Below are 24,909 nucleotides of genomic sequence, written 5' to 3'. Positions count from 1 at the left end.
CATAAACTTTTTATTTTTAGTATAGTGTAGCTTCTCTACAACTAGGGAACGTTCAAACGTTTTTTTGTCTTATGGAGTTTAGTGGACTTGGGTGGGAAGATAGGGTTGAAGTCCCCCCCCCCCTACAATCAAATCAAGAAAAGCAAAACAAACAAAAGTTTATTTATCTTTTTTTCTTGAAGCTATTTCTTTTAGGAAGTTGGTGGTTTCCTCGCCTAAAATAGTCATAAACCTTCTCAGGACCACCGGTAAGCAAGATCCTTCGGTATAAACAGACAGACACCCTGTTACTTTTATATAAGGATTGCTCTTTAACAGTTTGCTTTTAGTTTACTATGTTTTATTACTGCGTTATTTATGGCAATAATTGTCAGTAAAATAGTAAAATTTGGTTTTATTATCATATCGACAAAAAGACGATAGTCAAAATTTAACTATATGAAATCATTTAATATTATGTGAATAGGTTTCTATAAATGCTCATTTTTAATAGGCAGATCGACGTAAATATCATTCAAATTGCTCAAAGTAAAGCTTGTCGATAATGTCAGCCTTTATCACCCTTATTAAATGCTGGAGAATGAGATTCTACAACCAATAAATGACAATAAAAAGCTCCCCAGTTTTGCTAGGATCTTAATGGGTATTGCCCCAAATTTTTGCATGTGTAATTAGGACATGCTTCACTTACAATAAAAAAATGCTATTTTTTTTTATAAAAAATGAAATAGCATACTTATTTGAATAATATTAGTGAAAGCATCTTAGTAATTATCTAACCATTAAAGTATTAACATATAAATTTTATTTAAAAAAGGATGTTGCATAACAAAAATGATTTATAAGAATTGATTATTTAGAAATGTTAAAATTTTAGTGAATTAAAATGGATATTTTTCAAGGTTTGTTTTTCAATAGAATTTCTTTTGGGAGGGTTTCTCTACTCTTCTCTGGAATAAAAAAATCTAGTTAGGACTTATATAAAGCTTTCCTGAAAAGGGAACTCTTTTGTTTTCTTGATTAACTAGACTTTAGCAAAAAAACAGACAGTCATGCATACATATTATTAAAAAACAAAAATTAGTATTTGAAGGGAATGTAAACAAAAAAAGTAATCCTTAAGTTTTTTGCTTCCTTTTGAAAACATATAACATATAAAAAAATGATAATTTGTCTTCAAAGAATATGTCTAACCACACAAAAATAAACACCACCCTATTTAGTGAGGCGGTTTCTCTAGATAATTATTTATTCCATATCACACAACAATATAGATCACGGTTTATTTCGCCTGCTATTTACATCAACATTATGACTGACATTATCCATTGCTATTATAAAAAGTAGTAAGATTTTTTGTCTTTCCCACCACTGAACCAATTAAGTTTTTCATTTTAAGTAATCTTCACATAGGTCAAGGGATGGTTTTAGGCTATTAAAATTTACAGTTTAGCCTCTCCTCCCCTGCATGCTAAAGGCTAGAATCTAAAATTTAACGTTATTCTGATCATGATATAACTGCCATACGTCAATAGAATAACAGCAAAAATATATGATTTTATTACATGAGAAAGACGCGTCTAACAGAGCAGAATAAGCACCCTGACAACAAGCGGAAGCCTTGCAATAAACAAATAAGCCACATGTTATAAGGTGATATCAGAAATAAAACTATCGAGAACCCGAATTTAAAGAATGAAACCACATTTTATAAAACACCCATCCTAATTATGGCTAAAAATTTTATGTTTTTTATGTAAAGTTTTGTTAGTATAAAACAAGGAGATGAACACAGTAATATTGTCTGACTGATTATGACGTAACAAAAAAAATTAGCCAATGAGAGGCCACTATAAATTTTACCATTGGTCAATAACGGCCTCTCATTGGCTAATTTTTTTTGTTACGTCATAATCAGTCAGACACTATTACTGTGTTCCAAGGAGATTCATGTTCATAAGTGTAAGCGCAGCAAAAACAAAATGAAAACAAATCTAAAGAACAAGAATAGTTGTTTCAACTCAAAATTAAACTAACCATCACTGAAAAAGGTTTTAAAAATCAGGGGAAAGCTTTGATTATCACCCATGGTCCTATCCCTGGTTCCCAGAGTCCTATGGTGTAAATGTGCTAGTGAGTTTTAATTTAGTAGGGCCACCCAACCTTCATAGTGTCAATTGACTTTCGCATATTATCACATTTGCATAGAATTTCATCCTTATAATAAAGTCATAAAGGATGTTTGTGTGTTTGTATGTTTGTACCGAAGGATCTCGCTAACTGCTAAACTGATCGGGTTCTCCTTAACAGGGTAGATTCTCATATGTCCCGGAAAGATTTATAACTATTTTGGGGGAGGGTACCACCACCCTCCGTAGAGAAATAAATTTTTTTTTTAATTTCTCGATTTTAGAAAGAGAGTTCAACGAAAAATAAACGTCAAACGCAAAATAGCCATATTATTTTTAGATATAAAAAAACATTTAAAGTGCCACTAGAGGCCTCTAGGGGCGTAGCCGCTAGTATTTGCATAAAGACACAATAACTAAAAGAGAGTGTTTCAGAAAGGGAGTTATAAAATTATATTGTTATCTAAAGTTTTCCATACACAGTCTTTCATTTGTTGAAAATTGGTAAAAATTAGGTACTTTAAACATTCTGATTGTTTGATTCTAACCAACAGTGTCCAAATTTTTCAACCAATAACTTTCAGTATTAATTTATTTGTCCTAACTGGAGTGTTTTTTTATGTAGTTAAGCAAAGGGATAGGTGCAGTTTGTGTTGTTGTAATATTATTTAGTTCTGATGATTCAATAAAGTTATACATATGGGAAATGTTAATGTCGTGTAGGTGAGTTGCACCTGGACTGAATAGTCAACTTGTCAACTCAAGGCCAGACTCTTGGTCCTTCACCTCATACCCGTGGTACAGTACATTACAGACAACCAACCCTTTGATTGCACGATCTTTGTCTGGAAATCCTAACTGTGCATGGTAATGAGTTGCGCCTGTTTGTGGCCAAGGCATTCCCCCTACTCTACTTTTTGATGTCCTGTGCCGACCAAAGCAGGTAGGTAACATTATTAACGTCTTTGGTATGACGCGTACACATGGGGAAACTAATGCACACTAACATCGTAGCTTATGGACAGTGAGGGACATTTCATCTGAAGAAAAAATCTATCTTCGTTAAATAAATATCAATACCTCTAGAATTATAAACCATTTTCTCGTATTCATTCGAATCCGGTGGATAGGAACCGGTTCTCATCCATACGAAAAAACTATGTCTAGCATCGTATTATATCCAGCTTTCTACGAATATAGAAATGTACAATCATAAGATTAAAACCAGTTTTTTTAGCCGGTGCCTTCGGCACCTCGGGGCTAAAAAAACTAGTTTTAATCTCATAATTGTACTTTCTATATCCGCGGAAAGCCGTTTATAATACGATGCGAGAAATAACTATTCTCTTTTTTTTTCATGTCAACAATAACGTACAGTAAAGACACAAAAAAATCTAGCAAGCACAGTTGTTTTTAATCCCATTTTCCTATCCCTGATCCTATTTTAAGATTTAAGTTTTGACTCCCTGTGATGCGCTAACACTTCCTTAAATAACTCCATAGAACAATAATAATTATATTTAATTTAATATAATTAATGATTAAATATCATATCCTAGTTTCTTGGGGATTCTACCCAAGAGAAATGGAGCCCGGAATTTTTTGTCAAAAAAAACTTCATTTTTTGTGGGAGAGAGGGTTTACTTTTTCTTTAAATACATACAGATGAATAAACATCATGTTACTTTATCTTTTAGGACTTGACGAAGCCCAATCTGTACCACTTTTGCATCACTTTTGACGTCATATTCTCCATCTCTTTTTTAGGGGTTTTCTTTCCCACCTCTCCTCTCATCTCCCTCATTTTATGACGTCACAAGAATCAAAAGTGGTGCAAAAGTGGTACAAATTGGGCTTTGTCTTAGGACTTGATTAAAGCTAGCAGGGTGACCAAAATTTCGGGAAACCAATCCACCTTGTCGATCCAAGCCAGCGCTTTGATATTTATAGGTTACTAAACTGATTTTTGACTGTGAAACCTTTTTCTGAAAGTCTTTTTAGATACTTAGTTGTACCTGTTCTAGGGCAGGGACATTCCCTTACTCATTAGCAGTCAGTACCTTTTGTATATTAAGTTATTGGTTTAAGCTGATGCTCGAACGCAACAACCCGTGTTACTAATATATTTTAAATGCCCTTCTATATATCTTATTCCTTGGTTAGTACGGTTTCGTGACATGCTTTTAAGTAACTTTACCCGGCTTAATTTACACGGATAAAGTGATGTGCTTGCTATGTCAGACGCGTGACAAGCTTTACAAAAATTCATCATAAAATTTTGGGTAATTTTGACTATAAGACTTTTTTACAAGCTACATCCACAACGAATTTAACGACAACAAAAAAAACTACCTCAAACTTTACTGATCATCAATGGACACAAAATAATTACATAGAGAAATGTTTTGCTTTCAATGACACCAGCAAAGAAAACTAAACAATTTTTGTAAATAAAAAACTCTCTTGGTTCACACAGTTTAGAAGGTTATAATTTATTTTGCTTAACTCATTATTAACTGAATATAAATTTTGATTTCTACTTGTATCTCTCTTCCAATGAAGTATGTATTGAAGAGTCTATAGGTATTAAGACTTTTTTGGTGCAGTTACCTCTTCTAATGTCTATGAAATTGTGTCATTGTTATGTTGCAACATTCTATTACAACTTCATGACATCTACAACACACACAAACGCGCGCGCACAAGGACAATCATTAACAAAATAAGTTGATGTTCAGAAGAATTAGTTCAAAGATTGTATGCGATCCTTCTTCTTTTATTTCGTCTTTATCGCTTTTTAAAGCTTTATATCTTTATTAATCGAGACTATTGCAAGAATGCCCTTATTAGATTAGCGTTATATTGTAGCCATAGGTTTTTACAACTTCTTGGAACAGAAAGGGGTGGTGATATTAGTTAAATTTGTAACAGCATTTCAATTGTATGTCAAACTTCCAATACTTTTTTCTACACCCTAGTCTTTTAGGGCAACATAAGATTTTTGAAGAAGAAAAATATTTAAAAACCTTTTAACAACTGATATAAAGCTTCCCTTAAACGAGAACTCAGTCAACAAGATCTTAACGGACAGACAGAAGACATTACTATTCAATAGTTATAAACTTGCATCTCCAGAGTTATTTTAAAGAATATTGTTCCTTTTCCTGCATTTAAACACCTTACACATCTTTTAAAACAAGACAACTTTAAAAAGCGCAGCTTCTATTTAATAAGTTCACTTTAATAGGTTAGATTTAAAAAGCATTTAGTATTTGTGTCTCTAAGTTAATAGAATCGCTATTTATCGCATTGTATGATAGAGACAGCTTTCCGCGGATATCAAAATTTAAAAATTATAAGGTGAAACCAGGGGGCCTAAAATACGATGCGATACGTGATTTTTCAATATGGCGTAGAACCGGTTCTAACCCAGCGGAAATTAATCGGCTTCGAAGACATACTGGAAATAATATTATAAATTATGAATTTCATTTACTTTTCTTGTGATGTTTTGTTTCAAAAAAATAGTATAACTATAAAATGCCTGGTTTATTACCATTTCATCCATATTTTTTAACTGCAATTTTTGCTGCGCTACTTATGACTTTTGCTGCGCCTTTGTAACTTTGCCATTCTATCTACGTTTTTTCCTATTCCGAACATTTTTACTGATGGTTAACATTTAATGATTATGCAAACTAGAATTTAAAAGGAGAAGACAATAGTAGAAAGAAAAACAATCTACACATCTTTATTCTCCCTAGTACTTAGAAGCTATCACAAGGGATAAGATAATGGTGGACAAATTAATGTCTTTTATATTATGATTATTGGTGGAAAAGTTTCGAAACTGCTAGTTTGTACCAGTCAACCATAATTTTTAAATATATTTTTTTAAAACCAATATGATGACTTGTTTATAAAACTTGAATAATTTACAGTTGAATGTCATCTTTCTCCCTCGAAGCTATTTAATACCGAATTATACATTTATTTTGAATCCTAGGGGAAAGTTAAATTTGTGCTGTCTTTAGGGAAGTCCTCTAAATTAACAACCTACTAATGACAGAATAATACAGCTATCAGATTCAGACAGACGGAAATAAGATTTTTAAATTTTCTTAATTGTTGTTTTAAAATTAGAATGAATGTTTTTTAAATCTTAAAATGGTTTAATTTAAAAATAAATTTAGTTTAATTTCATTGTTTCACATTTTATGAAGGTATTTTCCTAAATTAAGAAAACTACTCGGTTTCTTTGTCGTTTTAACATTGTGTATATTAAAACTGTATGTTTTCTATAATGTTTTCTATTTATTTATCTATCTCTCTTCCATGTTATTTATTGAAATTTATTCGTTGCTTATAAGTAGAATTATCCATGTTAATAATGTGATAAAGAAGATTGATTAATATTAATTTTATCTTATTTATTTCAGGTGAGATGAACTTATTGCCTGGTGGCAGGGGGAGCAGTTGCCACGGTTGCCAGCTCAATACACAGTCCTGTTGCCACACACAACAATCAAGTTGCCACAAACATGCAGACAATCAGAGCCACACTAGTCTGGCATCACTATCAGGTAAGACAAAGAGATATTTAATTGGTCTAAATATTAAACAAAAATGAATTACTAAATTTTGTGACATACTAAGTATCATGTGTTACAGTTTATTATGTATTGTTGGTAAACTCAAAGTAAAAAAAATATGGATTATTTCTACTTGTTTTTGGGCTATTAACTATATATAGATCTATAACTATATATAACTATAGATTGTTTACATTCATATCCCTCAAAAGCAAAATTTTTATTACTTTAATTGACAATCCCAACTGTCACAGGTGTTATTACAAAAGATTAAATAACTATTAAAAACTTTACTCTTAAAGAATCATAAAATTCCAGTTATTTACTCTTTCTTTTGATTAGGTGATCTGTCAGAACATTATAACAAGAACAATTCAACACGAGTTGGTGGGGGAGCCAGGAGTGTGCAGAGAGGGGGCAGGTGTCATGTGGCCGCTAAACCAAGGGGGACCAACATTAAGCAAACTTTACAATTTCCACAGGAATGATACTTTTGGTTTTATCTTAGATTAAACGATTTATTAATTTTGCAGGATTTCAAACCTTCAACTCCAAAGAGTTTCTAAAATTTCATTTATTTATCTGACTTAGACAAAACTTAAGTATCAATAAATTTGCAGGACACATCCATAATCCCTGGGACCTGCAGGTGGACCAAGTCCCGGGTATGGCAGGGTGGGACCTCCCGGTCCTGGAGTGGTTACAACTGGAGCACTCTGGCGGCCATTTTCCTAACTATATTGATTCATCTCACTAGTATACATGCAGTACAATTAAATAAGGTAAGGTAACAAGGCTTGTAGTAAACTGAGCAAAAATCAAAATGAATTATGATTTTTAAGTCATAACATAACTAAATTACTAAAAGCCTTAGATATTTTGCTGATATTATTGCTATATATATGCTAAATTGATAATTCTTAATTATCTGTTTGTAAAACGTAAGCTTTTTTATTAAATACAAACTTACAATTATTTAATTTGGTTGTAAAATTTTACTGAATAGCAAATTAAATTTTAAGTTTTAAGAATACAAGCTAGGGATAGAACAATAGGTGATGAATTCATAATTTTCAAAATTTTAAGAGTGTGGATTGATCTTTGTAGCTTGAAAAGCTTTAATTCATTTTAGCAATTGTTATCTTTTTATTTTACTAGCGGTTTCGCCCCTATCCTCTAGGGGCTTTGCCCCAAGAGGTATGATCAACCTAATTTTTGGTATTTTACCTATGTTTAAAAAGAATTTTTTTTTTAAATTTGAAGAGTTGAAATTTTTTTTTTGGTGGGTGGGTATTTTTTATTTTGAGGAGGTTAGGGGTGTCCAACCTTTAAGAAAATAGCTTAAAGCCATCACAGGGCCAGTAAGTATATTTCCTGAAGAGGAGAGCCAATCGGTTCAGTGGTTAATGAGACAGACAGACATCGTTCTACTTTGTATTATAGATAAATAAACAAAATGTCTTATTGTTCTTAACAAATTTAAAGTAAAAGTTATTTTTCTATTCCTTTTTCCATCTATACTATCAATTAGTGTGTAAAAGATGTGTAAACGCATAGATTGCAAAAAAAAATCCATTAATGATTGTATTTTTATCTATTAAAAGTTTTGATAATGTTTGACTTTCTGATCTTTTTGTGTTATTTTAGTATGTCTTATTCTCATTACTCATCTATTAATTGGGAATTATGTTTTTTTGTCTGATAGAAATCTCATAGGCTAAGAAGAATATAAATTCTTGATTTTAAGATAAATCTTCAACTTTGCCAGTCTGTTTTTTTCCTAAAATGTTATTTTTCACCCTTTCATTTTGAAAGAGGTGGACATTTATAATTAACCTTTGAATCCTAGCAAATTTTGGTATTTTCATTTCCGCTTTTTTTTCTGAAAATACAACAAAATAAAAACAGAACAGGGATGATAATGTCCATTGGTAGCGAAGGTCAATGATTTTTTAAAAATCTGCAATTTTAACTAAAGTACTATTTCAGAATAAGTTCAATAATTAATTTTGTATAAGCTATGATTAAATTACGAGTAAAAGGGACAAAGGTAAAGGCTTTAAGTTCAAAATATTATAAAATACAGACAAACAACACAGAAGACTTGTAGAGTAGCCTTGATAAATAAAACTTTATAAAACATGGTAGTTTGAGCTCATGTAATAACCCAACTGTAGCATTATGTATTGATTTTGACGATTTTTCGGAATAATTAATCTATTCTTTTCAAGGTTCATGAGATGATGGGGGAGGAAGACTTGATGGCAGTATTCCAGGTGGATAGCCATCATTTAGGTAAGCAACTAAACCGGTTTTTAACCGTTAGGAAAATATATGTCTTACATTGGTTTGTTTAACTATATTGGATTAGTATAAACTTTAAAATGTAAGAATTATGGATCATGTAAAGAAAACGAAGTAGAGGGTTTTGCCGTATTTCAATAGTAGCTTTTCTCCTATTTCTATCAACTTCGGTGGGCTCCAACCCTTCATGGCCTATTTTCTAAACCTGCGGGGCAATCATTAATATTTACCTAACCTAAATTAATCTACCAAAAGCTACTGTGAAAATACGACGTAACCCGCTATTTCGTCTTCTTTCTATGATCCGGTTTTACATCAAATTTCCATATGCCTTCTAAAATCTAGAAGCATTAAACTGTTCCTTCTTTGTTAATGGTTTCATTTATTTGGTAAGTTTACCCTATAGTCCTAACAACTTTTATCAATTTATGAAGAGTTTTCAGAATTTTTTTAATAAATAAATGTAAATTAAATACACAATCAACTTTTTTTCTATTTTGCACAAGCACTAAAAATGCAAATCATCCCTTTACATATTTGCAAAAATATTTGCATTATCCCACAATTCTCGAGTGGACACCTATTCACTCCTCCCCCTTCCATGACGATGAATCTGGTAAAATGTCTTGAACTAGCAAAAATGAACTATACTTTATTACTTAACCCAACCCAAAATAACCTTATAATTTCTTGAGAAATGTCGAAAACGTACAAGTATATATCCCTGGCATTGACAAAATGAGGTCATTGCTGAAATACTTCTCGATATATCTTATGTTGATGTTATAACAGCACAAAATTTTGATATATGCAAAGGGGGGGGGGGGAAGGGAGTGTCTTATCTAAGATAAAGAGAATTTGCAAAAAATATTAAACAGTCAACTTTTTATATTATTTGTCTGGGATGCGCAAATAATTAAATTTTTGCAACTTTTTCAAACAAATTTAAATTCATTCATTTAGAAGATAAAATCATAAAAGGTCATATCAGCATCTTTTACTTAAGATCCTGGAGCTGATTACAGTGGTGTTTTAAATGTGGTTTAAAAAGGTTTTGATTTTTTTGGCCTAAGAAAGAAAAAAGTTATCCACAAGTTTCATAGTAATTTGCGAGCAAAAACAAAAAAGGAGCATTGGTTATGCGGACAATGAAACAGTTTAGTTGTAGAAAAATTGTTTTTCTCTGCAGATTATATATCTCTGTGTGAAAAATATAGCAAGGCTATAAGGAAACTATGAATTTTAGATTTCATAATTCTTCCTTTAAACACTCATCCACACAAGTTCCCACACTCACACAAACACACATACACACATAAGAGGTTAAAATCAATTTTTAGTGGTTGTGTTTTTATGCAAAATTTTTATATAAATTAAATGGTTTGTAGACAACATTCACTATGGTATGCAGCTACTCTTTAAATAAAGCTTGTTTTTTGTCACTACTTCAGATTTAGTTAAGGGCATTTTTAAAATCAGTCATGTTTACTTACAGATTATTAAACCAATAAATTGCTAAAATTAAATAATCTACTTAAGAGATACGTTTTATTTAGTTGTTTATTGACAATACCAGTAAGAATTAAAATTTATAAAGTCTAGAAAATTGTTCATCTTTCTGAACAATTATGGACATAATAATTCAAACAAACCTAGCATAAAATAGTGACACCTAGTTTATACTTAAACTTATTAACCAATGAATTTTAACAAAAAATTTAACAGCAGTTTAAACAATTAAAAACCAAACAGACATTGTAGGAACAATTAGATGCTAAAATATCTTTAAATGCATCACAGGTTGTCTCAAATATATTGATCATTATATTAAATAAACTGTTTGCAAATTCAATCAATATTCTTTAAGTAGAAGGTTTATAATCTTCAATGACACCCTTTTATCATTATCAAACTTTTAGGTGGCCACCCTGCTAACAACATAAATCCCATTCTATTTGTCACCCTGTCGGCAATGATTATTTTTTTTAATTTGTTCACCCTCTTAGAAAAATCAATCTTTAGTTTGGTCAACCACCTACTATTCATAAACTTAAAGTTAGTTACCCACTTACTATTATCAAACTTTCAGTTGGTCACCCTGTTAAAATTAATAAACTTTAAGTTGGTCACCCTGTTACTAATAACAGACTTTAAGTTGGTCACCCTGTTACCATTGATAAACTTTAAGTTGGTCACCCTGTTACCATTGATAATCTTTAAGCTGGTCACCCTGTTAACATTCTCAGACTAAGAATAATTTCCTCCTTTACATTTTCTTCAACATTTTTGCAAAGCTTACAATACTTCCGCAATTTAATCACATGGACAGGGACATACTTGATAAACTTTTCTAATGTCATTATATCAACAAATACTTATTACATTCATGATAACTTTATCGTATCATTATAACGAATATATTTCAGCAATGGACACCTTTAGTTAAGTTTTGTTATAAAGTTGACATTAATAATTTCCCTAGAAAACAGAATGATGATTATACGTCATATATCATATTTTTTTATCTTATATATTAATACAGTCCTTTTGATATTGGCATGTCGTTAATTTGTTAACCTTAATTACTTTTACTTTCTAACATACTAGCGGTTTCAACCCCCCTCCCAAAAAAATAGCATAACAAGGATGACAACATCCATAAAAGCGAAGCTCTGAAACGATATGACAGACGAACATTAACTTTTGTTGAGTGTCAGAACCGAATATACAAAATATGAAAATATAAGGTTTGGCAAAATTATACGTAAATTTGTTGCAAAACTTTTTAGATACAGAATTCTGTTTAAGGGCATACTGACATTTTTAATACTTAATTATAGAGATGCTTCGCTCATAATTTGTACCTTATTGTAATAGGAATCCGTAATCAAAAAATGAGATCAATCGGATGATTTTATCACATAAAAAATTGTTATTAAAAAAGTAAAAAAAAACAACATGTTTAAAATGGACGTACGGACATTCTGGTAACGATTATAGAGTTGCTACGCTTTCTAAATCGTACCTAACTACTACAGGAATCACCATGCAAAGTTTGAAATCGATAGGACAATTCTAACATGCCTAAATTAACGAATAAAAGCTAACTATCTCCGACGGACGGACGGAGGGACGGACGGACGGACCGACCCTAATTATAGAAAAGCTTCGCTTTTAAAAACCACCACAGGACCAGTTGGTATATTCCCTCAAGAGCTGCCGAGATCTTATGCTTTATGCACAAAGACAGGCAGACAGATGGACAGAAATGGACATCGTTCTACTTTTTATTATAGATAGTTCTTATCTGTATTCACACGTTTGCAAGTACAGATCATAAGGCGCGCGCACACACACAAAATGCACACTTACTCCCAATCAGATGCACACACAATAATTTGTACACTAAAATTACATTTTTAGTAGCAGCTACTCTATCATTAGTGTCTGTTGGTCCATAACCCATGACTAAGTTACTTTTTTTATTTTCTCTCCTGTTTCGAAAGATAGAGGTTCTTCGGAATTTTTTTTGTTCATTTGTATATTAAAGGACTTGTCAAATATTTCGAACACAGTAATAGTGTTTGACTGATTATGACGTAACAAAAAAAATTAGCCAATGAGAGGCCGTTATTGACCAATGGTAAAATTTATAGCGGCCTCTCATTGGCTATTTTTTTTTGTTACGTCATAATCAGTCAGACACTATTACTGTGTTCAATATTTCTGAACTGGCAGTCGAACTGTTTTTATTCTTTTAAATAGAAAACACTATGCTTGAATTCTAAATATTTATTTCAGGATATAAAGCTAAATATTTGAATATAAGTAAAGAACCTCTTTTTACCCCAAAAATAAGCATTGTCCATCTTTTTGAATTTTTTGACTAAGGGTCGAGAAAAGTAATAAGTCTTCATTAAAAGTTACATATAATTTAATTAAATTTGTGCAGTACTAAATGCTAGCTGTAAGGGAAGGGCTTACCTCCAAGTACCCCAATTTTAAGTTTTAAAAACAAGCATAACATGTATCAGGGGTTGAAGTATCTAATGGGAAGGCTTCCCTATTAAAGATAATCTTTGTTCAATCAACCTTAAGAATATTTATAACAACGTTTTGCATTCTGGTTTAAATTATGGTTACTTAGCCTAGTACCTTTCCCAATAATCATGTATGATTGGATAATTAAAAGTTTTAGAATAGTTAAGCTTTTTTGTGGTATAATTTTTGGGTTACATTTTGAATTTACAGGGAACCCTATGTATTAAAGTTAAAAACAATTTATACTTATTTTGCTTTAAGACTTTTTTATATATCTTTTTTATGAATACATGTCCCTACTCTAAATACAATGTTTGTATGTATGATGGGGTCAAAAAAGGTTTCCAATTTTATGTAAAATGTTAAGCTGAGCTTTACCTTAAAACCCTTTTTCTGCCCCGATTTTAAAAAAGCTTGAAATCAGTTTTCCTTGTACTAAAATTGAATATAAAATTTTTTTATTTATAAGACATTGCTTTATTAAGGCACTAGCAGATACACCCGGCCTCTAGATGCTTCTTTTTTCACGGGATTGTATTTTTTCCAAGGACATTTTCTTATGCTATGGTTGAGGTACCCTCCGCTGAAATTGGTGTAAACCTTTACTGGACCTATAAGAAGAAAACCATATCGGTCCTGCAGTTAGCAAGATTTTAACCGAAAGACAGACAAATAGAATCATGTTACTTTTGTATACAGATTGATAGAATACTGCATATATTTCAATTTATGTGTTCTGAAGGAGTGCTTATATAAAAGACAATGGCTTTTTGATAACATGGCAGTGTTCTTTGAAATTGTATTATTGAAGTCATCTACTTAAAATTTATACTTTTAACACTTTGGGGACTTATCATCCTCCATTTTTGGCGAATATATGGAGAGTTCTATTTTTAACATGATTTTAACATTTCCAGAGTTTGAATCCCAAGGTTTTAGATGCAGGGAGGAATATTCTACCGGAATGAACCTATTTTGTCCCTCATCATTTACACCAGTTAGATGCAAGAGTTCCTTTCAAATTACTTTGTGCTATTTTTATGATTATAACATGAAGTTAGCGCTTATCTGTGTGAGTAAAAACATTGTAGAAAAGCTATGCATTTAGTCATGCAATCAAATGGTTGGTTGTCTGCTATGAACTGTACCTTAAGGGAAGGACTTAAGGAGACATGTTGGCTATTCAGTCATCCTAACTACATGATCACATGGTCTAACCATAAAAATTATTTTTTTTTAATGTTTTCATCAACTGTGGTCCTAACTCATAGCTGACATGACTTTTCGTCTTAGTAATTCATAGCCATAAATATAATCAAAACCTTAATTTACCTACCTGTAACCTAATACCTTGATTACAAGTCTAACCTATTTGTAGGAGGATATATGTATCTTTTTACATACAGGAAATAAGCTTTTTTGCATGGTAATGGCTGGATTTTTTAAAAATTGCTAATAAACAAGATAAAATTCATTATATGTAGCTAATTTTAAAGACCCTAAAATAATGATGATAGTGTTGGCTAATAGCGAAGAGGCAAGCTAAATTGGATAAGTCAATAATGTTAGTTTAAAACTTTAAATTAATTATTGTTCTAGCGAATTTATATTGTCAACAATACGGCCTTTGCTAAAAGTGGTCATCATGTTAGTTTCTAGACTCTTGCTGCCTACTATGCAGTACATTAAGGTGTTTGCTGACAGGTTTTCGATTGTCAAAAGATTATTTCTTTGACCATCATTAAGTTGATTGTCTAAACACATAAATTTCTACATTTACAATCCCTGTTTATTAGAAATATCTACCCAATCCTACTTTTAACCACCCAATCAATATGCTAGTTGGCCAATAATTCTTCTTTTAAACACAGATTCAAACTTGCAGACAGCAGAGTTGCAAAGTAGCTGCGCCTGGTCGCTACTCTATAAAAAGATGTTATCTTTTTAAATTGGGTCAAGCCCCCTTGGTCGCTACAATTGAATTTAAATGGCTACTTTACGCACCCATTTCCAATTTTTTTACTTTTATCGACAGTATCCATTATACTTTAAGAAGACATAATTCTCCACCCCTTCCCTTTTTTTGATATATTACAAAAATCTCCCCTTGTACAGTTTCATTGCTGTTATTTCATCAACATGTTATGTAGTCAAGCTAAAATGTTATTAAAATTCTGCCAATATCACTCTTATTAGACAAATTCATGTATAGAAGAGGTTTAAATTGTCATTAGGACAAGGCATGTCGACGAATCGAAAATATGTCAACCGCGGCAGCTGTTTTTAACGCTACCTATATATAGTTGACATAGCTGATTGATAATTCAAATTAAAAAGGGGGTAGGGTTAAAGAGGTCCAAAAAGCACTGCTTGTTAAAAATGTTTAGGGACTATCCCATTTATAAAGTGTAGAATGATATATTAGTTGCGTAGCCACTTTAGAATTAGGGTAGGTCCGTTGGTCACTTCATTCGAAGATATCTTCCTTATATGTTGACGGAATAAGAGTCTAAAATCAAAGATTACTTTTTTACATTTCCTGCCAAAAGTTCAGTCATTATACAATCAACTAACTTAAAATAATTGTATTTTACTGGTCTTTAAAACTGTTATTAACTTGTAGTAGCTGTGCTACTTATGAACACAATCATCCTTGGTTAAGATTAAATATATGTTGATATATATAGCGGAGTGCAAGTAATTTTTATTGTTGATTTTAATCAAGATAATAATAATCTTGCAAATCCCGCATTTTCCAATTTGGGGCACCCTTAACTCCATTTATGTTAAAACATGTACCTACCCTTAATTCCAGATAGGCCTAACCCTGCGAGAGTTAAACTATATAAAATCAAACTTTACTTAACCAAAATTATTTCAGATGAATATTACATCCATCTAGGCAGATTTATTTTTTCCTTATTTATAACAATTATAGTGTGGTTTAAAATATAGACTTACAAAAATGCTTGACAGGTCCTTTATTTTCCATATTATTTACCAAAAGCCTTTACATTTGAAAATTAGGGAGGGGGATCAATTAATGATCAATTGTCCTATCCCCAAGTCCCTGACGACCTCTAGGGCAGATGATAATGCGATTTTTCACGATATTCAAAAGGATATCACATGTAAAAAGCCGAAGGCCTGCTATCATGTCCGCAAAATCTACCAAAACTTCAAATTATTACCCAGCAAGAAATTCTTTCGAGCGACAAAAAATATCAAATATACCTTTAATATTTTGCCATTGTAGCTTTAACAAATATATAACACTTTGCGCACGTAATTGAACACCAAAGCCGATACGAAAAGTGGTGATTTTCAGGGTATTATAAGCAAAAAATAAAGCTAGAAGTTCGTTCATACAGATTGGAAAATGATGCGTTTTTTTAGCGCAGCTAATCTGTAATAATGTTGTACGTCTGTTTTGTTAATAATAAATGAGCTAGAACCAATTTTAATAAGTAGTAGGTTTAATGTCATTCAAATAACTGCAAGTCGCTAGTATGTCAACTTAGACCAACATTATTTAGGCCACTCAATCCACTCAAATCACACGAGACAGATTGCTTCTAATTATGAAAAAGCTGTGTTTACTGCAATTATCCTTGTTTTTCAACTTATGACTAAAATTAACAATTTTCGATGGAAATGATTTTCATATATTTATGAGCGTAAAATCCATGAATTTTAACTTTTTTACAGTTTCCTTATTTCTTTAGCATAATATTGTACTTTTTTAGTTGATAAAAATTCGAAGGATAATCAAATGCTCCTCTAACATTTAGGGGCTCTATTTTCAGGTTTGGAAGAAAAATAGCCTAAAACCAGAGACCTTTACAAAGCTTCCCTAAAATGAATAAATTATTTCATTGGTTAGTAAGATTCTAAATGGAAAAAAGAATGGACTATAAATTATCATGGTATCCAATGTTTAATATCAACGTTCTCTTAATCGTTGTCTTACAAACATTTGCTACTTTGATTGGTTGGTTTCAAACTAGTAATGTCCAAACTTTTAAACCAATTATTTATATCAATTATCATAATTGGGTAGGAACAATATTGATGTATCCTTTTTTTTCTACCCTTTCAATAATTAATAATAGTAATCTTGGAGGAAGACGTTGTGAATTAATTTGCAATCCATTGTCCTGCCCCTGTCTCCCTGGATTAATCTTTTTATGATATTAAGAACTGCTTCTGTGTGTTATAATAAAAATGTCAAGTAATGCAAAATAGGCTTATCTCCTTTTTTTCTCTCTCACTCTCTTTCTTTCTCTATCTTTTTTTCTTATCATTTTTAATAACGAAGCTGTTCTTCAGCTCACATTGACTGTCAATAACGAGGTGTTAGAAAAATGGTACTTGATTGCTATTACAGAAAAAATAAAAATTGTCTGAAGATTCACTGACCATTAAACACCTTGTCTATAGTTTACTTCTATCTGTCCTACTTTAAGCCTATGGGGAGAAATGATGCATATAGGGGGGGGGGGGGGAATATTTTCTCGTTATTAATTTTTTGTGAAAAGTCTCCTCATATATGGGCACGTTTTATATAACTTACTTTCTCATAAAGTTGCCTGTATTTGTTTTAAATAATGTGCTTCGCTACTTATGGAAGTTGTTATCCTTGTTGTACTTATTCTTTTAGCCTTATCTTCTTTTCTGTGCATTGATTAATTCATTTTTATCTCTTTTTATCTTTTTGTTTTACATTTTCTCTCTTTTAATTCGCCCATTAATTAATCTACCCTTCTCTTTGTTTTTTGTTTTTATCTTGGAATAATTTCTTTCTTTGTCCCTTGTTTGTTAAATGGTGGCTACGCCCTTAACCTTTTTGTGCTCTATTTCTGTGTTAGCTTTGAATTATATAAGCTACATTATTTCTGTTTAATCCCTCTCTTCCCCAACCCCTTTAGAAACTTAATTGGAAATTTCAAAGAATACCTTAAAACCTGCAGGCTTATATTTCTGTATTGATACAAATCTCCAAACAAAATTAACCCTTTTAGACTGTAATTAGAGGTTAAAAAGTGTGTTCACTGTTTAAAACCAACCAATCGAAATTTAGTAAGAACACAAAGTTTTGAGCCAACGAATTAATTATTGTAGCTATTAAAATATTGGTTTCTAGTGTAATATACAGTCAAATGTTCCATTCCTCTCTAAATATTTCATATTATATTTCATTTAATCTTTTATTGCTGTATTTTTAATTACTTTTTACTTTAACTTATATATTTTTATTGCCTAAAAGTACTTATTAAATCATAATTAGTGTGAAAATCTTTATTTAGAATATTTTATTTTGTGTTTATACACTCTGCTAAATAGCATGGTTTTACATAAATTGTCTTAAACGCTGTGTATTTATTGGGGACATCAAACTGTAAATACTGCTAGGACCCAAAATATTATAAGCACGTTCTCTTATTTGTTAGCTTGATTAATTCTATTCTAGATTTGTTAGAAAGAACTGACCGTGTCCACCAATAACATTGGATAACAAACATTTTTTTCTTCAATATGTTACTTTTGTTGAATTGAATGCACACTTTTAATATCTGGGCTTGGCTGGATTAATTTAGTCATTTTAACTGAATTAATTAGGAGAGGTTAGGTAGGCCGGGGGATAGATTAGTACTTCTTCACATCTTAATTCCATTTTTATTGATAGATTTAGATACATAAATTAGTTAAAATTGGTTAAAATGTAATTTTCTTTGTTTTTGGAGGATTTGCTTTTAATTTTTTTCAAAAATTGTGTATCCTTATAATAAAGTAACAGGATGTCTGTATGTTTGTTTGTATGTATGTTTGTCTGTTTGTACCGAAGGATCTCGCTAACCGCTGAACCGATATGGTTCTCCTTTAAAGGGTAGTTCTCATAGGTCATGGAATGGTTTATAACTATATTGGGGAAGGGTACCTCAACCCCTAAAATAGAAATCGCCCTTTGAAAAAGTTACCCCCCTCAAAAAATTTTTTTTTTCTTTTCTTTTTAAAATTGAAAATGAGGAACGGGTTCTCCATTATTTTTATATAGTCGTTAATACCTTGTTATTGCTACGCTATTTATGGATATTGTCAGCCTTGTTAAAAAAAGGATTGCATAAAAGTATGCATAAATAATTCATTAACAGTTAAACAATACCATAAAACAACAGAGATTCTTAGAAAACCTTTTTCGGTTATTAAATGTACATATATTTGCTAAACTAAATGATAAACAATAGATAGTCCTATTTTGGGGGAAGAATCATTGTCTGTTAAAATGAACCTTGCTAGAAGGAACAGATAGAATATAAGTTCTTAAGACAAAAGGGATTGTTATTTTCTGTTTGAGAAGAAAATATAGCTTAAACTTGTCCAGGAGTACAGAGTTAACATGGAATTTATTTATTTTTAGAACAAGGATGACAACTTCATATTTATAAAAAGGCAAAAAAAATATCAAAAACAAATTAAATCAGCGATGGACTAATTAACTTTTGAATTATTTTAACGCTAATAGAGTTAAAAGTTTTTTTATTTAGGGGCATACAAAAAAATCTGCGATAAAGAAAGGGAAAAATATAATGGATTAACAAGGTCTTATTATACTTTAAGACAACGATGTATAGTAGCAGTGCTTTTAATAACCTGAAAGACACCAATTATTTTATGTTTTAAAGTCAGCACTCTAGTTTTATGATTTATCTCTTGCATCATAGCTGTTTAGCTAATCTTATTTAATTCGTTAAGATATCATATCAGGAGCATTCACATGGGGAGTGTTAAACAAAAATTTAACTACATATTTATAGTTGACGCAATTGTCCTTTAATCTCTATTATCATAAACATTAACGTTTGTGGATTAAAATCATTGGTGGAAAAGTTTGTCTATTAATTTAATATTGTCAATTTAAAGCCAAGGAATAAGAAAACGGGTCCATAAACTTTGGGCACTAGTATAATTTAGAGTTTAATGCCCCATCCCTCTCGCATTGTATATATAACTAGCGGCTTCGCCCCTAGCCTCTAGGGGCTTTGCCCCATGAGGTAGTTTTAAAAAAATATAAAATAAAAATTTCGGGTGCTGCGAACCATTCTCTCCCCCCCCCCCAATTTTTTTTGAGGGAGGGGAAATTTCATTTTTGGGGAGTTGGGGGTGTCCCACCCCCCAAAAAAATAGCTTAAAACCACAACAGGACCAATAGGTATATACCCTGAAGAGTAGAATCCGATCAGTTCAGTGGTTACCGAGATCTTAAGCTTCAGACGGACAGACCCAAGAGGTATAATTACATCTTCTATTACTTACCCAGCAGAACGGATCACAAATTTTTGCACCTACCCAGCAGGAAAACATTTTGCGATTAAATTCGCGAAATTCGTAAAATTCGTAAAATTCGTAAAATTCATAAAATTCGTAAAATTTGTAAAAAAAAAAAAAAAAAAAAATGGGGGGGGATTTTTTTGTTTTTTGGGGGGGTTTGGGGTGTCCCCCCAAGAAAATAGCTTAAAACCACCGCAGGACCAATAGGTACATTCCCTGAAGAGTAGAGCCCATTCGGTTCAGCGGTTACCAAGATCTTAAGCTTCAGACGGACAGACGGACAGATGGACAGACAGACTGACAGACGGACAGACATCAAGCTACTTTGTGACGTATGAGGGGATGTACAGACAGACTGCGAATACGAGTATAGAGTAGCTCCGATACAATTTAATAATCAATAATCTAACAAAGTATTTCTAAAAAATACACATTTATTAAACATATAAAACTGGTTAGAAATAGGCAGATTAATGGGATTATTATTATAGGATATATTTATTATGATATATATATTAAAGGCTTGGACGTCCTGTTTCTTAGTTAGGTAAGAAACGACGTACTTGAACACGTGGGAAATATAGATACCGCCAGCCTAGACTTATAGGCTTGTATCTAACCGAATGCAGACGGGAGGAAGCGTATTCACTCTTTGGCCTGCAACAATCAACTAGCCCTCAACACAGCAGGATGGAGTATGGTGGCGGTTACAAGTGGAGGTCTGACTCAGCCAGAGAAGTATAGGAATGTGAGCAGGAATAAGGATACATAAACTTGGGTGTTGATTACCACACTTGCCCCCTCTGAGGGAATATGAAATATTCCCTCACAGTTGACCTGCACGCCGGCTTCTGCGGGTTGATGTGGTACTCGCAGGTTCTTCAATCGCGGCCATAGCCCTCTCTACGATATCCACAGGATTGGGTTCAGCGGGAGTAGGATTTTCTGGAGCTGCTGGAGGCTCTGGAGCAACAGCATTCTGGAGGGCTAACATGCCCTCACAGGGAGCCGTGGTTACTGGATCTTCAGCGGCAGCGCCAGCCTGCGGATTAACAGGCAGATCAATTCCAGATGGAAAGAGCTCACTGATTTGAGCATCGAGCTCTGTGTCGCTGTTTTCCTCTGCAGGATCCAGGACCTCTGGATTGCCTTCTCTATCGGTGGGCCTGTACTCATCAGAGCACTCAGAACCGCCATAATGGGAGATCAGCTCAACTCCATCATCATCTGGCCGGGGTACGTCCCCAGCGGGAAGAGATGCCTCTATGGGTGCCACATTCTGCCCAGGTACATTCATTACATTACAACGAGTATTAATATATTTAATTACCCTGTCAGAGTTTTGGTCCAACAGTCGACTAGTGGCCTCAATAACCGTGGTCATTCGTGATTTTAACTCAACGGTCGAGTCCTCAGAGACGGTGCGAATTTTGTCGCGCAAAGTTCTGCGGTTCCGCAGTAATTCTGCGGAAATTTCAATAAGGCGCTTGCCATGTTGTATATATGCTTTCTCAACAAATGAAGCATTGCTAGCAATTTTAGTTTCCAGACTTCTCTGGAAGGGGAGAAGAGCTTCCTCCATTGCTTCTTTTACAGTGGAGGATAGGACTTTTTTCCATTCCTCAGCGGTCACCCAAAAAGCCTTAGGCTCACTTTTGTTTTCTGCTAATGTTTCTTTCTTTTTAGGGGGTAATGGAGGCGGTTGAATTTCCACCTTAGCCTTTTTGGCTACTGGGCCGCCGCTGCCTGTTGGTGTTGGCGGACGTTTTTCTACCGCTTTTGGGGCAGATTTTACGGCGACTACCTCCAATTCAGGTGAGGCACTACGTTTTGGCGGCGATTCCACCCGATTTTTTTGCGGTTCCCCTCCCCTATTTTGTTCCATTAGAGGCCTGGTTCTAGACCTGGCTTTATCGGAATATTCGTTGGCTTCTAAGTTTTTAGCCTGCCGCAATTTTTCTTGCAAGTCTAGGAGTTCCTTTGGAACATCTTTTCTCGCTTGGCGGTAAACGTGGATTGACTTTGAGACACATTGCAGTTCACTGAGGTTTTCAGGGTTGCGCGGCGGTTTTACCCGCGGCTGATACCTGTTTTCATCAGGTTCATAGTAGGCTTCCTCAGGGCCGCCCTGGGGATAGCCATGATTGCTGTCATAGTAATAGTCCTCTTCATTGTAAAAGGGTGCCTCTTCATATTCTCGACGGTATGAAGAGTGACCGGCCCCATGGGAGTGGTGAAAACCCCTTGAAAAATTCCGCCTGGGATATCCTAAAACAAAAATAATAAACTTAAAATTGAGGGTCATTAATTCCTTATACCGAATAAGGAAATATTTTTACAAAGACGACCTTTAGGGACGACAATTTTATAGGTATATGTGCTTGATACAGGTCGTCCGTTTTTGAGGGGATTAGTTTTCCCCATTATTTGTAAAATCCCGCAATTCGTGCGTTTCACTCGTACTTCCTTCTTTGTACGCGTGAATTTTGGTGCAGGCTAATATGTAGATAATAAAAGCGACGCATAATAACGACCCTATTCCTGTAAGGATGGCTGCTACTACAAGCACTATATGATACCAAGTACTGGATAGAAAATCAACCACCTTATGATACGTTTGAATAAACCAGGAGTCAGTTATTTTTACTTCAAAATTATTGGAGTCTGCGGCAAGTTGGCTGAGGTATAATTCCTCGGCACTTTCTGAGAAATTAGTTTTTTCTAGGCTTTGCCAAGAATGATATAGAAATAAGCTAATCGGTTTATCCATAAGATATTGATTTACATTTAGTATTTGCATACCCTGCCCTTGATTACCAAGGAATTTTCCTTGGTACAAATGTAAGAAAATTGGATTTTCGGCACATTTAGTCGGGGTTAAATGGGTGGTATTAACCAATCTGCGTGAAAATGGGGATATTCCCATAGTCTTATTATTGACTGAAACCGAAAAATGATCCACAAAACAGGGTAAATTTTCTCCCAAAGAAACATTGATTTTAAGACTGTCGCACTGTATTACTAAATCCAGCTCACCGAGCGCCCTAACTAGTTTTTTACGATGAGTCTGAATACTGCTTTTAGACAGAAAATGGTTCTGTAAACAGCGAGTTTCGGGGACAATTAATTTGTTATATTGTTGATAGGAATAGAAAATCTCTAGTGGTAACATATCATCTTTTTCTTTAGCGTTTAAGAGTGGGAAATATGGTTTTATAGCATTTGTGAACCATACCATTAAATTATCAATATTAGTTTTGTAATAAAATAATTCGGGAATTAGACTCTCAAAATGTTTTTTATCTTTAAGTTCTAGTGCTAGAGTAATTTGGGGATCGATCACTAGATATTTTTGGGTACCCTGTTCTCCTTCAAATGTAAACAATGAAATATTAAAGATGTCTACCGTTCGCCAAGGAGAAGTGAATTTTTGTGCGCTATCAGTTTTATCATCTGAGATAATTCTATCGTAGCCTAATCTCAGATTGTGATCTAAACAATTGTTTCCCACCCAGTGACTGCCCAGGTAACAGCCCGCTTTTGTTTGTAATAATTCAACAGGCTCAGCCTGGACCCCTATTTGTTTTTCCTCAAATGTCCCAGGGATAAAAATGCCGTTAATGTTTACGCCGTTCCCCTCGCAGGCTTACATCTGTATTTATACAAAATATAGTGTCATTAGTCAGTATCTGATTCACGATACAAATAATTTAAGGTTAGCGCTAAATTATAGCTCAAAAATTATTAGATATGGTTAATATAATAAAGAGGGTCAATGATGACTGGTTTATTATTCTGATATTGTTAGTATTTATACTTAATTTTTACCACCTATGGGGTAGAACAAGCTTATATAATTACTAGAGTATAATTAATGCTGAAATCAGCTTAAAAAAATAGGATGTGGTTTGTAGTAACTGCTTTGGTAGTAACTGGCCTCGATTAATAATGTGCATTCACTTTTATATAGACTTTTTATTCCACTGGTAATCCTAGCGGAAGCTAATAGAACTAACTTTATTTCATTCTGCTAGTAATCCTAGCGGAAAATAATTTAATCAAAATGTTTTAAGATTTTATTAATCACATCTCAAATGATTAAAGATTTTAATTTTTAAATGCTGCTTGATTGCAGCTCAAAAATTAGTAAATGATAACAACAAAGAACTGAAGGACAACTGAATTAGATTTGAAAATTTGCTTGTATTTATACAGATTTTCCATAGACCCCCCCCCTATACTATTTATACGGACCGCGGTAGCATTCTAGGCGACATCTTTCGGATACATAATAAATTAAATATAGTTCTATTATTGTCACTGTACAAAATGCAATAATATTTATCCATATGGATAAGTTAATATACATAATTGCTGAGATATTTCAGCTACAAAAATCAGAGGCTAAGAGTGAGCAACTCTCAGATAAAATTGATACTGAGGGTTCAACTCAAAAATCATTGTTTATATACAGATAATTCGCTTAAGTTCCCCTAGCGGTTAAAAATTGAACT

The 24,909-nt window shown here is 32.9% G+C and overlaps 1 protein-coding gene across 1 annotated transcript in view; it reads left to right on the top strand.

Moving 5' to 3' along the window:
• LOC145322429 (A disintegrin and metalloproteinase with thrombospondin motifs like) overlaps window positions 1-24,909 on the top strand; it is a 241,350-nt gene that overhangs the window by 135,137 nt on the left and 81,304 nt on the right. Inside the window, exons 4-7 of the mRNA XM_080164421.1 lie at window positions 6,569-6,712; window positions 7,064-7,205; window positions 7,344-7,503; window positions 8,953-9,016. Coding sequence (XP_080020547.1) covers window positions 6,574-6,712; window positions 7,064-7,205; window positions 7,344-7,503; window positions 8,953-9,016 — 505 coding nt within the window. The 5' untranslated portion in view covers window positions 6,569-6,573. The remainder of the gene's footprint in view (window positions 1-6,568; window positions 6,713-7,063; window positions 7,206-7,343; window positions 7,504-8,952; window positions 9,017-24,909) is intronic.

Source organism: Acartia tonsa, chromosome 6 (genome assembly GCF_053477335.1).
Source record: "Acartia tonsa isolate MP-2025a chromosome 6, ASM5347733v1, whole genome shotgun sequence".
Taxonomy (NCBI): Eukaryota; Metazoa; Arthropoda; class Copepoda; order Calanoida; family Acartiidae; genus Acartia; species Acartia tonsa.
This window is presented reverse-complemented; position numbering and strand designations above follow the sequence as displayed.